The 14,960-nt window shown below is 44.2% G+C and overlaps 1 protein-coding gene and 1 long non-coding RNA gene across 11 annotated transcripts in view; one reads left to right on the top strand and one right to left on the bottom strand.

The window, feature by feature from the left end:
• LOC122172332 (uncharacterized) overlaps nucleotides 1–14,960 on the top strand; it is a 45,153-nt gene that overhangs the window by 3,120 nt on the left and 27,073 nt on the right. The window lies entirely within an intron of this gene.
• The window catches only part of SLC12A1 (solute carrier family 12 member 1), a 66,926-nt gene continuing 56,512 nt past the window's right edge, over nucleotides 4,547–14,960 (bottom strand). For all 9 annotated transcript variants that reach the window (XM_065558168.1, XM_065558172.1, XM_024101238.3 and 6 more), the window contains 3 exons: nucleotides 11,242–11,377; nucleotides 8,238–8,305; nucleotides 4,547–5,713 (listed from right to left, as the gene is read on the bottom strand). In XM_065558168.1, coding sequence (XP_065414240.1) covers nucleotides 5,578–5,713; nucleotides 8,238–8,305; nucleotides 11,242–11,377 — 340 coding nt within the window. In that variant the 3' untranslated portion in view covers nucleotides 4,547–5,577. The remainder of the gene's footprint in view (nucleotides 5,714–8,237; nucleotides 8,306–11,241; nucleotides 11,378–14,960) is intronic.

Raw genomic sequence — 14,960 nt, forward strand, 5'->3', positions numbered from 1 at the left:
AAGGAGCTGCATATTAACTTCTGAAGAGCCGCATGTGGCTCCGGAGTAGGGTGACCAGATGTCCTGTTTTTATAGGGACAGTCCTGATTTTTGGGGCTTTTTCTTATATAGCAGGGGTCGGCACGCGGCTCGCCAGGGTAAGCACCCTGGCGGGCCGGGCCAGTTTTATTTACCTGCTGACGCGACAGGTTCGGCCGATCGCGGCCCCCACTGGCCGCGGTTCGCCGTCCCGGGCCAATGGGGGCGGCGAGAAGCCTCGGCCAGCACATCGCTCATCCGCACCGCTTCTTGCCACCCCCATTGGCCCGGGACGGCGAACCGTGGCCAGTGGGGGCCGCGATCGGCCGAACCTGTCGCGTCAGCAGGTAAATAAAACTGGCCCGGCCCGCCAGGGTGCTTACCCTGGCGAGCCGCGTGCCGAACGTTGTCGACCACTGTTAAATAGGCACCTATTACCCCCACCACCGTCCTGATTTTTCACACTTACTGTCTGGTCACCCTACTCCGGAGCCACAGGTTGGCCACCTCTGCCCTAGATCAAATTTACGCATACAAAACTGCACACCCACTTTTACATGTGCATTCTTTTGTGCACAGTCAGAGCTTTGGGCTAAAAATGGAGTCTTCTAAATTTTTGTCTAACAAAGCTTCCACTTACGGCTTTGATTAAAGATATTTCAGTAAAAATCAAAAGATATAAATGGGACTGTGTGTTGCATTTTTTAAATGCAGCCGTTGGTGGCAGAACCATTGCTATTCGCTTTAACCCAGTCATGGAAAATAGATTTTTGTATATGCTTGTTTTGAGGTTTGTTTGTTACTGGTATTAGATACTTTCTGTTTCACAATTGTTGCGCTGTTTTACATGAGGAGGAGTGGTGAATATTATAGCCCACTACACTGAAAATGTTAAAATACAATACTTTAGATTTATATTAATTTTGTTACAAAGGTATGTATACTGAGGAAAAAGGTAAATTAAATCTATTTAGAAGATTAGCAGTCTAGGTTTTCTGTAGCTAACCCCAATTGATTGCTTTCACAAACAGACCTGTATAATACCCTCTAATTAACACAGCAATGGACTATTTTATAAATAGTCTGTCCCCATTTTGAATTCTTCTTCATCAAGGAGCCACCAAAAAGAGATAAAAAGATAGCAGGAAAGACTTCCTAACTGTAAGAACAATAGGACAATGGAACAGACTACCTAGGAAGGTTGTGGAGATTTTCAAAAGAAGGCTAGCATCTGTCTGGAATGATTTAGAACAACAAATCCTGCATTTTGGCAGGGAGTTAGACTAGATGACCTTGCAGTCCTTTCAAACCCTATGATTCATGTGAAATCTTAAAATCACGTGAAAGTGAAAAGAGCATAAGGAAAAGGGGTAAATAAAAAGAGAGAGAATGAATGTTGTAGAAGTAACAAGGAGTCTGGTGGCACCTTAAAGACTAACAGATTTATTTGGGCATAAGCTTTCGTGAGTAAAAACCTCACTTCTTCGGATGCATTTTTTACTCACGAAAGCTTATGCCCAAATAAATCTGTTAGTCTTTAAGGTGCCACCAGACTCCTTGTTGTTTTTGTAGATACAGACTAACACGGCTACCCCCTGATACTTGTTGTAGAAGTGTGCATACTCTTTCCAGCTTATGGACTCTCAAGTTATAAAATAAATAGCAAGTGGTGAAACTAAATCTTTGTCTAATTAGGCATTTTCTAGTCCTCCCTTTCATACCATGAGGGAAAAGAGGAAATGCTACTCCTGGAATTCTGTGCCACTGCACACTGCCAGAGAGGTGCTGCAGTTACGCCTTTTGCCCACCATGGGCTGCTGTGGTGCCAGAACAGAAGGCAGTCAGCCCTGGAGAAGCTAAGTATCAGGGGGTAGCCGTGTTAGTCTGTATCTACAAAAACAACAAGGAGTCTGGTTAGTCTTTAAGGTGCCACCAGACTCCTTGTTGTTTCTGGAGAAGCTGTGTTCCTCATAGTGCCTTGCCTGCGGGGCCAGGTGAGAGGCACAGGATGGGGGGGGGGGCACAAGGGGCTGCTCATGGGTCACATAGATGGGTTCAGAAGGGCTAGTTTGGGGGACAGATTAGTATGGGCTAAATGGGAGTCAGGGTGCATGGGGATGGGGGAGGAGGGGTGGCTGAATGGGATTACAGGGACACATGGGGGGCCTGGGCAAATGTGCCTGACTAAATGGGAGAGGCTAGGGATCAGCCAGAGTGTGCATGAAGGTTCCCCAACTCCCTAACAATGCCTCTTCCCCCGCCCCCCCAAGAAAAACAACTGTTCCATACTTCTACCACTCACACCCACCAATCCTCCAGGTTCACTCCCAAGCTCCTTCCCAGCAATTACTTCCCTCACCCTCAACTCCTCCATTACCCCTGACTCCCCCAAGCCCTTGCAGTGCTTCTGAGGGGTGCAGGAAATACATTTCTGTATTGTAATTTAAATGAATTATTATTCAGAGTTCTGAATTAATATGCCTAGTAAGGAACCTATTTGTCAAAAAACATTTCCTGAATCTTCTTTTGTTGTCTGTATTACTACAGACATACCCACTGACAGATATTTTGAAATACATTACCAAAATAATTGAAACTGGTATGATTATATTGTATTACTTTGACAACTAAAATGTGCAGAATTTTGCAGAATTTTAAAATATTGTGCTCAGAATTTTTAATTTTGGGGCGCATAATTCCCCCACAATTAAAATGCTTGCATACTTGTCTTTTCAAGTGTCATTTGTAATTAGGTAAAGTTACTATAGATACCAGATGGGTGAGGTAATATCTTTCATTGGACCAACTTCTGTTGGTGAGAGAGGCATGCTTTTGAGTTTACACAGATCTCTTTTCCCTGACCATTGTGTGTCCTGTAATCTGGGGGACGTGGCTCCTTCTGGGGTGTCTGAGCCTCTCTCCATGTGAGCTGGGATCTGGGGGAGGGCTGAAGGTAATGCAAATTTAAACATCTGCAGTCCAAAAAACCAATAGTTAAAGTACAAACACCCCAAGGAGGTGAGGGGGCAGGACTGGCCATAGTGTGTGTGGGTCAGGGGCCTGGTTTAAAAGGGGTGAACTGGGTGAGCCTGGGGCATGGGTGAGGAAGCCTGGTTGAAGCAGGGGCAGGAGTTGCAGCTGCAGGTGAGTATTGGGAGTGAGGGGTCCAGCTCAGGGTGCCACTCAGGCTACATAACCAAGATAACGTGTGTGTAGCCCTCCAGTAAGCTGCTGGCTGTGTTGTGTACACAGCAGCAGAAGGTAGGAAACAGCAAGGAGCAACATCTTACATGTTAATGGCTGCTACAGTGGCCACTAATGGCTTAATGGGAAGGGGAAGGCGAGCTGAAAATGTTGGGAGCAGGGCCGGCTTTAAGCCGATTCAGCCGATTCGGCTGAATTGGGCCCCGCGCCTAAGAGGGCTCCGCAGCTGTCCACTCCGCCCCCAGCTCACTTCCCCCTCCTTTCCTCCCCTGAATGCTCCGCCCCCTGTTCCTCCCCCTCCCCTGCTTCCCGCGAATCAGATGTTTGCGGGAAGTCTGAAAAGGGGCAGGCGGCGGCAGCAACAGGTAAGGGGGGTGTGAGGAGGGCTCCTGGGAGGCGCGGTACAGCGCAGCCCAGTCCGGCCCTGGCCGAGCGGCCCCGGCAGCTCTGGCTCCGGCTCCAGCCCAGCACGGGCCCCGGGACAGCGGCCCCAGTTCCGGCCGAGCACCCCCGGCCCTGGCTCGGTCCCCGGGGCGCCGGCCTGGCCCCGGCCCGAACACCTCTGGTCTGGAACTATTCTTACCTCTGCCTCTGGCTTGCTGGGTGACCTTGGGTGACTTGCTATGCCTCAGTTTCCCATCTGTAACATTCTTTGAGATCTACTGATGAAAAGCACTATATAAAAGCTAGGTCTTTTGATTATTACCTAACCACAGTAGCATATCAGCTGCAAACCAAGGTGAGAATTATAAATGTCTAAATGAGCACTAACTCCTACGAACAAACATTTCCTTTTCTGTTTAAAAAACAAGGAAATTAAATGGTAATACCTTCATTAATGCAGACTTAAGGTTGCCCAGCAGTAGCTTGTGCCCTTTCAGAATGTCAAGTTCAGAAAACTCAGACTTTAGAAAATGAGGAACTACAGAGCTAAGGTGTATGTCCATGTAACCTTAACTCTGCCCTCTTTGAGTGATGCCTCAATATGCCCATACTCATGCGCTGCTTTAAAGTGGGAAGTGATTGTTAAATTTCACAAGTGTGGTATTCTGTCAGCAGAGTAGGCTAAGTGTTTGAGTGTAGGACAGGGGCAGGTAGCTCCTTTTCTTTACAATGAAAAGACACAGTGCAAGGATGTGTGATAAGGGGTTTGGGGTCATTTGTTTAACTATACCTTTTAGCAATTTGTAGTTTAAATATTAATTATACATATATTCTCTCTCTAATGGAAATAAAATAGCTTATTTTTTATGATAATGCATGAGATCATATAGTACTGTAATATTCCAGAATATACTATAAAAAGAACATGACACACAGATAGTTTAGTGGACTTCAATTATTTATTTCAGGTTAAAATGTTTAACAGATGTTCTTTAGAAAGCCTAGCAATTAAAGGAATAATCTCTTTTGAGCAGGAAAATTAAGACATTCAACTAAAGAGTAAATGTTATGTTTATTTTATTATAAGTTCTTTTGCAATTTACCAAATCAGTATAAAATGTGATCCTCTAAATCATATGAGAGTATACATTTGGGAAAACCACAATGTTCATAACAAATCTTAACAGAATGTTACTTCAGTATTTCATTAACTTCACTTTGAAATCTATTTCATAACCATATATGATTATTGCAATTATACATTTAATTTGGTTCCATGCAATAGTTTTAAAATTCATGATCAGCTATTATAATTTAGAAACTAATTTTCCATAAATCTAACTTTTCTGTTTGGCAGTTAGTTGGTTAGAAACTGTTTGCAAATAATGTCTTATGAGTAACTGGCAAATATATTTGGTAGGTGTCTAAGATAGATGCATACATTCAAAGAGACAGCATATGTGTTGGACGTAGTACATTTTTATATAGTCAGTAATTTGAGAAATGATATAATTGGGAAAGGCAGCTTAAACAGACTATTTTAAGGTATATATCTATATTACATTAAATTATCATTTTTAGTCAAATGCAGTGAAACGTCAGAGATATTGTCAATATGGGTTGATGTTATTGTCATTCTTCATGTATAGGAATCAGCAGCGATGTCAGCACAGTTCTGAAAGTAGTGTTTGTTTAAATAATTTCTGCCCCTCCTGTTAATTGTCTCTTCAGTAACAAAGCCCAAATCATTTTAGATTCTATATAAATAGTAGCTTTTCAAATTTTTGGTGACAGATATGTGGCACATAGTTGTTTTTTTAAAACAGGATATTTATGATTTGGAGCACATTCTCCATCAATAAGTAAAATTCTGTGTCTAAACTATTCAATAGTGTCTCTTTAGTATGGCTTCATCTTTAAAAATACCTGTGTTGAAATCAAACATACTGTATTCTAGGTATTTATATTTTTCTAGGAGTAAAAAGTTAGTACATTTTTGTGGTTGCCCCTGACCAGTAAGATTGGAGGCAGGTTCTTTGAGAGAATTTCTAACCAAGCCATATACAGATGATCAGACACTACTCCTTTTCTTGCCACTGGCAAGCTCCTGTTGAAGTAAAAAGAGGAGTAACATTAATTTTATAAATATAGGGTAACCCTGATAATATGCTTTTCAATAAATACTGTCTTGAGTAGAAAACTATAACCAATCTACTTAAAACAACCATACAGCCTAAGCATGAACATTCAAAATGTTAATCTTATAATATATGGGGTTTCTCTTAGGCCCTGATCCTGAATCACTTACATATGTATTTAGTTTTACTAATGTGTGTAATCCCAATGAAATCAATGCTCATGATAGTAAAGTTAAGCATATAAAGTTAAGTGTTTGCAGGATTGGGGTAATAGAAATCACAAATTAGTTATATGTCTAGCTTGATAAGAATCAGAGGAGAAAAAATATAAAACTGATAAGTCATACATTCCATCTGCTTTGTATCAATCAAGGTCTGCTCTAAATTATTTTATGATAGTTTATTCCTGAGAGATCTGGGTTGTTACAGTACAGAGTAATTTTCCATATACCTGTATACTGCAAATGCAGTTTGTGCCTCCAGGAGATTGTTTTAGTAGCAGACTCACAGAGGCTTATCAAAACAAAACAGTAACTGAAGCTTATTCAAGCACTTAAAGTGTGGTTCTGCTCTAAAAAGTGGCTCCCTTAAAAATAGCTTCGTGGTTCCATGTGTATTGGTTATTCTATTTGTCAAGTTCACAAGTAAGCATTTTTTCTAATTGCCATGCCTGCACAATCATCAATCTGGACCCTAAAAGTACATATTTCTGATTCTTAGATCCTCACCTAAAGATTCTTCAATCCAAATTATACCCCAAGTAAAACCTTGGCAATTCCTTCTCTGGGGGAATTCTGTGCCAGTGCACACGTGCAAAATTTATGTCCCCTGCAGATTTCTTTGCTTCCCCGCAGAAATATGACCTTCTGACGGGGAAGCCACAAGAGCGGCAGAAAGGTAAATCACTGTGGTGCAGGGGGCGGGACTGGGGAAGACCTGGCTCCCTATCCTGCACCGGGATCAGCTGCTAGTCCTGGCTGGGCTGGAGAGGACAGGACTTCCTCTTCCCTTGCACAGCATCTGGGGCTGGGTCAGACCCACCCCAAGATTTCTCCCCTAGCTGCAGGAAGCTCTGCAAACTCTCCCGCCACTCCTGCCTCCTGTACCCATCACTCTTCAGCTGCAGGGGAAGGATCCCTGTACAGGGAGCTGCTCCCCCATCCACCCAACCCCTGTACATCCAGAACCCCCTCATACCCAGACCCTCTCGCCGATCCTCACCTCCCCCCCGCACTCAGAACCCCCCATGATGAGCCCCACTCCCCTTGCACCTGGACCACCCCGACAAGCCACCCGCACCCAGATCCCCACCCCACTGAGCCCCAATCAGCCGCACCTGGATCCCCACCCCACTGAGTCCCATTCCCCAGCATCTGGACCCCCCCACCGTGCCCTCCACACCCAGACCCCTGCCAAGTTCTACCCCCCCTCCCACATCCAGACCCCCCCTACTGAGCTCCAACCACCTTCACCTGGACCTCTCTGCAGAGTCCCATTATCATTGCACCCAGAACCCCACAAGAAGCCCCATGTGCACCCAGATCCCCCCCACCCAGATCCCCCAGTGAGCTGCCCACACCCAGATTGCCCCACACAGAACCCTCTCAACCCACACCTGAATCCCCCCACACTAAGCCCCTCCACACTTGGATCCTGCCTTGCTGAGCCTCCCTGCCCACGCCTGGTACACCTGGCATGGAGGAGGGGTGTTTCTGGGGCAGGCCCAGTCCTTGCTCTGTGTCAGGGTTGGGTGCAGCCTCACCACTGAGTCCGTGTCTGGGGTGGGGGAGCTGCACAGTGATTTCCCACCTCTGAGCAGCCAGTGGCCAGTGCTCCCCAATGCCATTCTGGAGCCTCCATATTTATTTGGCAAATAAAATTTGCAGAATTTTAAAATATTGTGCTCAGAATTTTTAATTTTTAGGAGCAGAATGCCCTCAGGAGTAAATTCCATTGTCCTCACTGGGTTTTCCCTGGGAAAAACAGATTGGTCCTGCAATTTGAACCTAGCTAACAATTCTGGTTATGATGCATAAACCAAAAGAAGAATTCTCTCTCTCTGATATCAGTTGACTTCGCAATGTTAACAATAGTAAGAAGAATTATTTTTGCCACGATAGTAAGCAGATACAACTATGCATATGCAGAGAGTAAATTTGTTGGGTAGGAAGATGCCATTTTCATATAATTCTTTTTCAGAGTAGAACCTCATTTTAAGATGCAAAGAACTGTTAACTAAGAGTGAGCTTCAGCTTTGTCTGGAGAACCAGCATGAGGCTTGTGCGCTGCTTAAGTCCCACAAAAGTCCTCAAAATAAGCTTAAAAGGGACTTAAATGATACATAGCCCTTGTGCTGGACCTCTGGACAGAAGTGAATTTCACTCTGAGTGAATTAACAACATCTTTCTGTTGCTTGTATCCAAAAAAAAAAAAAAAAAAAGCCTATACACAGGTTAACTTACTCATTTTCTGAGTTAAAATTGTGCAACTTACAGGACAATGAGATTAGCAGCCCTAGAGTGTTCCTGTAAGAGTTCATTCAAACGGACCTGACGGTAACTCTGGGGGGAAAAATCAGATTCCATTAGACAATACAGTTTCCTGGGTGTGGAAATTACTCTGTGTTTGAGACAGAATGTACCCCCTGTATTCACACACTATTGTAATAATCTTTGTACAAAGTATGCCTTCTAAGGTATCTTTCAAAAACTCATCATTTGCTGATCAGTATCATCCTGATAAAATATGTGTGGCAACATTGCATGTGAAATTATAAGATTCCACTGTATGGTGTTATCAACACATGTTCCAAACTGAGGTTGGCAAACAGGTCTATCTTAAACAAAGGAATGGGTGCTCTGCTTAATTTGCATTTAAGCAGTAAATAGAGTCATCAAGCAGGAAGGGAAACAAAAGAAGCTCAATCAAATGAGGAAAAAGCAGGGAACATCCTTCCACATAGACTTTTTGTCACTGTTACCCAGCTGGAAATGTTTTTCAAGAAGGGGACTGAAACTATAAATAGGAGGGACAAATGCCCCAAGGGACACCTCTCTCTCTCCCTGCCCATCACATTCACTGCACCTGAAGCAACAGAGGAAGCCTTTGGTGGACTCTGAGAGAAGGGATCCTGATTTAAGATGCTTGGTCAGTACAACTGCTGAAAGCATGTGGTGAGAAAATTTTGCTTTGAATTTAAAATAGTTTGTTAAATTAGGCACCAGTAGTGTTTTATCTTTATTTCTCTTGTAACCAGTTCTGATGTTTATGCCTCATTACTTGCATTCACTTAAAATGTATCTCTTTGTAGTTAATGAACTTATTTTATTGTTTTATCTAATCCATTGTGTTTAAATTGAAGTATCTGGGAAACTCCATTGGGGTGGCAAGTTGTGTGCATATTATTTCTATTAAAGAAATAACAGACTTAATATAACTTGTATTCTCCAGGAGGCGGCTGGACAATATAGGACATATGGGGGGAATCTAAGACTGGGGGGGTGTTGGAGTCACCCTGCAGTATAACCAAGGCTGGGGAGAGTCAGAGAGTAACCCAACTGTGGATGACAGGCTGCAGTTGCACACAGACACTCAGGGTGTGGCTTGCATGCTGGCAGGCTGTTTGTGAGCAGCCCAGGTGGGAACTCCTTCAGCAAGGCATCCAGGGTTGCAGGGCAGGGGAGACACAGGTGCTCATTAGTCTGGATTGTATCCTTGTATGTCACAGTGGTAACATACCAGAGCTTGAGAAGCCACGGGTTATTTTGGTCAAATATTTGACTATGGATTATGGCTGTCATATATTTCTTTGATTTTGGATTATGGCAGTAGATTACTTATTATGGCTGTTTGGGGAAACTGCTGTCTGTAGTTGCAGTTTAATTTGTTTCTACATTTAATTTGTCAGGTGCCATCTTAATGGGTATAAAAATAAGAACATATAAGAACTTAAGAACGGCCATACTGGGTCAGACCAAAAATCCATCTAGCCCAGTATCCTGTCTTCCGACAGTAGCCAATGCTAAGTGCCCCAGAGGGAATGAACAGAACAGATCCATTCCTTGTTGCCCATTCCCAACTTCGGGCAAACAGAGGCTAGGGACACCATCCCTGCCCATCCTGGCTAATAGCCATTGCTGGACCTATCCTTGATGAACTTATCTAGTTCTTTTTTGAACCCTGTTATAATCTTGGCCTTCAGAACATCCTCTGGCAAGGAGTTCCACAGGTTGACTGTGCATTGTGTGAAAAATTATTATATAAATAAATAAGCCACCTTGCAACCTAGTGGAGGTTATTCATTTTACTAAAACTTTCTAGGGCACTGATCATAATATATAAAAAGTAAAAATATTATAGTTGTTTCATGTATTTTTATGGATTATAACCACTTGCATTCATGAATGCTATACTTAGGTTCAACCAGGATTATATCAAAGTCAGACTGAGTTTCCAAAGGCTTCCAAAACACAACACACATAATAGAGAAGAAAAGAACAGGGAAGACTAATGTCAATTGGTGCCTAACTCCTAATAGGTTTTAAGTTGGGACATCTGTACAGGTGTGAATTTCACCTTCAAGGAGTTTGATATATCCTCCTCATCCTAATACACCTGTCCAATTCTCTAGAGAAAGGAAAAATAAATAAACTATGGTTCATATCAATCTGCTTTTAAGGAATATTCCATCTCAATTTGAAATCTTGCCCTCAATTTAATCCCGTGTATAATGAATAAGAATCACCATAATTTAGTTAAGCATTTAATCCCATGTATGATACCTTAAAGTGCCACTTGTATCTGAATAACTACTATTATTTTCCTCTCTGATTTTAATCCTGGTTCTAATCTTGGTCAGAGAATTTCAACTTTTGATTAACCCCTGAGGATGAGGGGGGAAAACACTTCATGCAGTAAACCTAAACTTTGTTGTTGCTGTTCTTATTTCTATGAGTGGCCCTGCAGTTTCATATTGCTTATTGGTTCAAATAGGTTTTTATTCAATCATTTTGGTCTTATGTTAATAAATAAGAGCCCAAGCCACAAAGTCTGGATTTGGATAACAAAGTTTCCCAAGTTTAGGGGTGTTTAGATCTAAAGTTCCAGCTTAGGTCCTTCTCTAAATACTTCAATAAGTTCTTTCCTCTCCTCTAAATATATAGGCCTCCTCTCTTCAGCCTGCCCTCGTAGCTAAAAACCTCCATTCTTTTGCTTCATGTAGCAATCCTGCTCTTGGCCTTCCCTGAATGAGTGTATAGCTGCAGAAGTAAACGTTTAAAGCCACACTGAGTACTCTAGATAGTCTTTTCCAGATCTTTGTACAAAGGAAAAATAACTTTTCTTATGATATGTACAATACAAACCCAATTCTTAAAAAATCAAATGCTGACACATAGTTAACATATATATCAAATTCTTAGCTGATATTTCAGATTTGTTCCCTAGTTTCTTTAGCTAGCTAGCCAGCAATATATAATAAAGTTAGGCAAAGATTTACCTTCTCCTTGAATGCTTCCAGCTCTGCATCTGTAATTTTCCATGGAGTCTCTCTTTTTAATTTCTCAGCAGTTGTTAAATCTTTGCAGCTTTCATGGAGGCGATATGGTTCAATCATCTCTTCAAAGAATTTCCAGCTGAAACAAGAATTATGAAAGAGGCCTCCCAGCAGGGTACTAACTCATTATTTCACAGATGATTTAGGTAAGGCAGGTCCCTACTGACTGCAGAATTGCAGCTGAATGACATGCAACATCTTTAAACATTTGGGGCCAAATTGTGCCCTCAGATACATCTGTGCAACCCTACTAAAATGAGTTTATATGGGTATAACCAAGAGCTACTTTTGGCCCACTATCTCTACAATGAATTTACAGCAAGCATTGGTGTCCTTGTAACATAGCCTATTTAAGATGCTGAAATGTTTTCATTGTAAGCCCAAACTGGAAAGAATTAGTTACTAAGGCTGCATCTACACTAGAAGCACTATAGCAGCGCAGCTGCTCCAATGCAGCTGCACTGCCATAGCGCTTCTGGTGAAGATGCTCTAAGCTGACAGGAGCAAGCTCGCCCTTCGGCTTAATTATGCCAGCTCCCACGAGAGGCTATAGCTATGTCAACAGGAGAAGCTCTCCTATCTACACCATTGCTTAGGTTGGTATAACTTACATTGCTCAGGGGTGTGGATTATTCACAGCCCTGAGTGACGTAAGTTATACCGAAGTAAGTTCTAGTGTAGACAAGGTCTACGTTTAATAAAGAATGCAGGACATTATGCCACCACTGAACACGCATAAACGTTTTTCAGAGTTTTGAAGTGTTAGAAGTCACCTGAATGATCAGTATACAGCTTTAATTAAATTAATAGCTAGTCTGTGTACGTTTACCCTAGTCTGTGTACGTTTACCCTAATGACAGGTGGAAAGAAGTTTTACGGCTAAGGCTCTGGAGTGGGACTGAGGGATCTGGGTTCAGTTCCCAACTCTGCTATAGATTTCCTGTGTGTGACTTTGAACATACCTCAATTTCTCTGTGCCTCAGTTCCCATATGTAAAATAGGGTTAATAATATCTCCTATCTTGCAGGGGAGTTGGAAAAATATATTCATAAACAAATGTGAGTTATTTTGATACTACTGCTCTTGCAGGCCGATCTATATAGATAATTTTATCATTTTCAGCAGCAATTTCAGAGCTTAATCCTGCCTGTAATCCATGTGCACATCTCTTAATAAAATCAAGGGGATATGCACACAGGTTCAGGGAGAAATATGGCACTATTGCAGGTGTCCAGTCATGATATGCATTTATTCTAAGTTATAAATAATGCTGAGCTTTCAAATGCATTTGCTCATGTGAATGCCAAATGTATTTCTGTTTGATTCCTTTGCAAATGTACTTCTGGAAGATCATTACTCAGTTAACATGGGAAAGAAGAAAATAATAATGCTCTTCACCATTCTGGGTATAATTAAGAAGAAAATACTGACTGTGGAATCAGAAAGGGGATGAATAATTTAAATAGCTTTGCTGATTTTTCAGAAATATAGTTATCAAATAGTAAATACTTTATATGTCCATAAGAGTATAATACTCTTCATTTCTATAGTATCTCCCATCCAGTGACTGTATAAGCACTAATGAAACAAGATAAGTATTGTTATCACCATTTTACAAATAGAGAAATGGAGGAACAGAGAGATTAAGTGATTTGCCCATGGTTATACCTGAAGTTCAAGATGATGGGTATGTGGAACAGAAAGAAAGAAGTATGGTATCAGAGAAGCATGGAGAATAGGCTGGAGAGCAGAAGGAGGTACGAGTAAACTGTGAAATTTCACAGAGGACCTTGAAGAACAAGGGAGAGATTTTGTACTGGATTCTGATGGGGGAGGTATATCCTTCTCTGACTATAGGTGAGGAAATGCTCTATTTAGGAGAGATTTATCTTGGGAAAGTTGGGACTTAGTTTGACTTAGACGGAGGACTTACAGGGTCTACTCACTTTGGGGAAGTTTCAACAGAAATCCAGAGGTAGTGGTTTGTTTTAGAAGAGAGGAGGCACGTTTACCTGCTGAATGGGGATTAGCTACAACAGGTTCTGAAATACAGGATTTCTATTACCCTGCAGGCAACAGAAGGGTGGTCATCTAAGGCAGCAAAATAGAAGGCTAGAAAATGTGAAGTGGCTGTGAGGTAGGGTTACCATACGTCCGGATTTCCCCAGACATGTCCGGCTTTTTGGTACTCTAATCCCCGTCCGGGGGGAATTTTCAAAAAGCCGAACATGTCCGGGAAAATAAAGAGGCATAAGCCAGGGTCCGCCCGGCCCCAGTACGACCCGCTGGGTCCGTAGCGCAGCCCAGCCGCCCCGGCTACATTGTAGCGAGCTCGGGTTGCGGGAGAGGGGGGGATGCAGCCGCAGAAGGCGGCGGAGGGGCCGCTGCTGCCCCCGCAGGCCAGGCGGACCGTGCGCCTCAGCCGAGCCCGCAGGACCATGGGGAGGCCGGGCCCAGCCAGCGGCTCGGGCTTCCCTCACGGGCAGGGACCCCCTGGCCACTGGGGGACCCTTCCTGTGGCCCCGTCACCCCGCGCGGCTTGGAACCCGGAGCCGCGGGAGCTGTTTCCAGCGGGGACAGACAGGCCGGGGAATGTGCGCGGCGGCGGCAGGAAGGAGGCTGCGGTGCGGGGCAGGGAGTGCGGTGTGTGCCGGGGCTGCAGGGACCCACACCACCCTGGTCGCCGCTGAGCATCCGAAGCCCCCGCCAGGCAGAGGCTGCAGGGGGAGCAGGGCAGGCGGGGGGCGCAGAGGCTGCAGGGCGAGAAGGAGTAGGGCAGGTGGGGGCATAGAGGCTGCAGGGGTGGGGGGGTGCAGGGGCTGCAGGGCAAGTGGGGAGTAGGGGTCACAGAGGCTGCAGGGGTGGGGGGGTTGCATCGGCTACAGGGCGAGTGGGGAGCAGGGGTCACAGAGGCTGCAGGGGCGGGGGAGTGCAGGGGGAGCAGGGGTCACAGAGGCTGCAGGGCAAAGGGGGGTGCAGAGGCTGCAGGGCGAGTGGGGAGCAGGGGGCACAGAGGCTGCAGGGGCGGGGGGGGTGCAGGGGCTGCAGGGCGAGTGGGGAGCAGGGAAGCACTTAGCAACCCCCAACCAAGATCAGAGCGGGAGGGAGGAGGGGGAATGCGGGATGCTCAGAGGAGGGGGCAGAGTTGGGGCAAGGACTTTGGGGAAGGGGTTGGAATGGGGGTGGGGAAGGGGCGGGGCCGGGGCGGGGCCGGGGCCCCCATGGAGTGTCCTCTTTTTTCAGTGTTGAAATATGGTAACCCTATGTGAGGGCCGGTAGTTTTCTAGTTTGCCAGGGACAGCAAACTGTTTAATGCTGGCATAGCTCTCAGAATATCTCTGGCCCAGGCACTCAGAGATGGAATTTTTTGAATATTACCCATTCTTCAGTCCGCGCTTGACTTATCTAGAGAATAAATGTACTTAGCTTTTAAAAAAATATGTGTTATGCCTTCATTATATTTGAGTGATAGGAGAGAGTGATAATGTCCTTCTCTAGGGAAAGGATGGACATTTGTGTGTTTGGCCTGAAAGATGGTAAGCTACTGAATGCCTGAGCAAGGTAAAACCCAGGGGACTCTGAAAGTCTGAGGGGAAGATGAGTCTTCAAGAGCTGCAGTGAAATCTGATGAATAGCATGATGAAGTCAAGGCCATGGAAACA

Source organism: Chrysemys picta, chromosome 10, assembly GCF_011386835.1.
Source record: "Chrysemys picta bellii isolate R12L10 chromosome 10, ASM1138683v2, whole genome shotgun sequence".
Lineage (NCBI taxonomy): Eukaryota > Metazoa > Chordata > Testudines > Emydidae > Chrysemys > Chrysemys picta.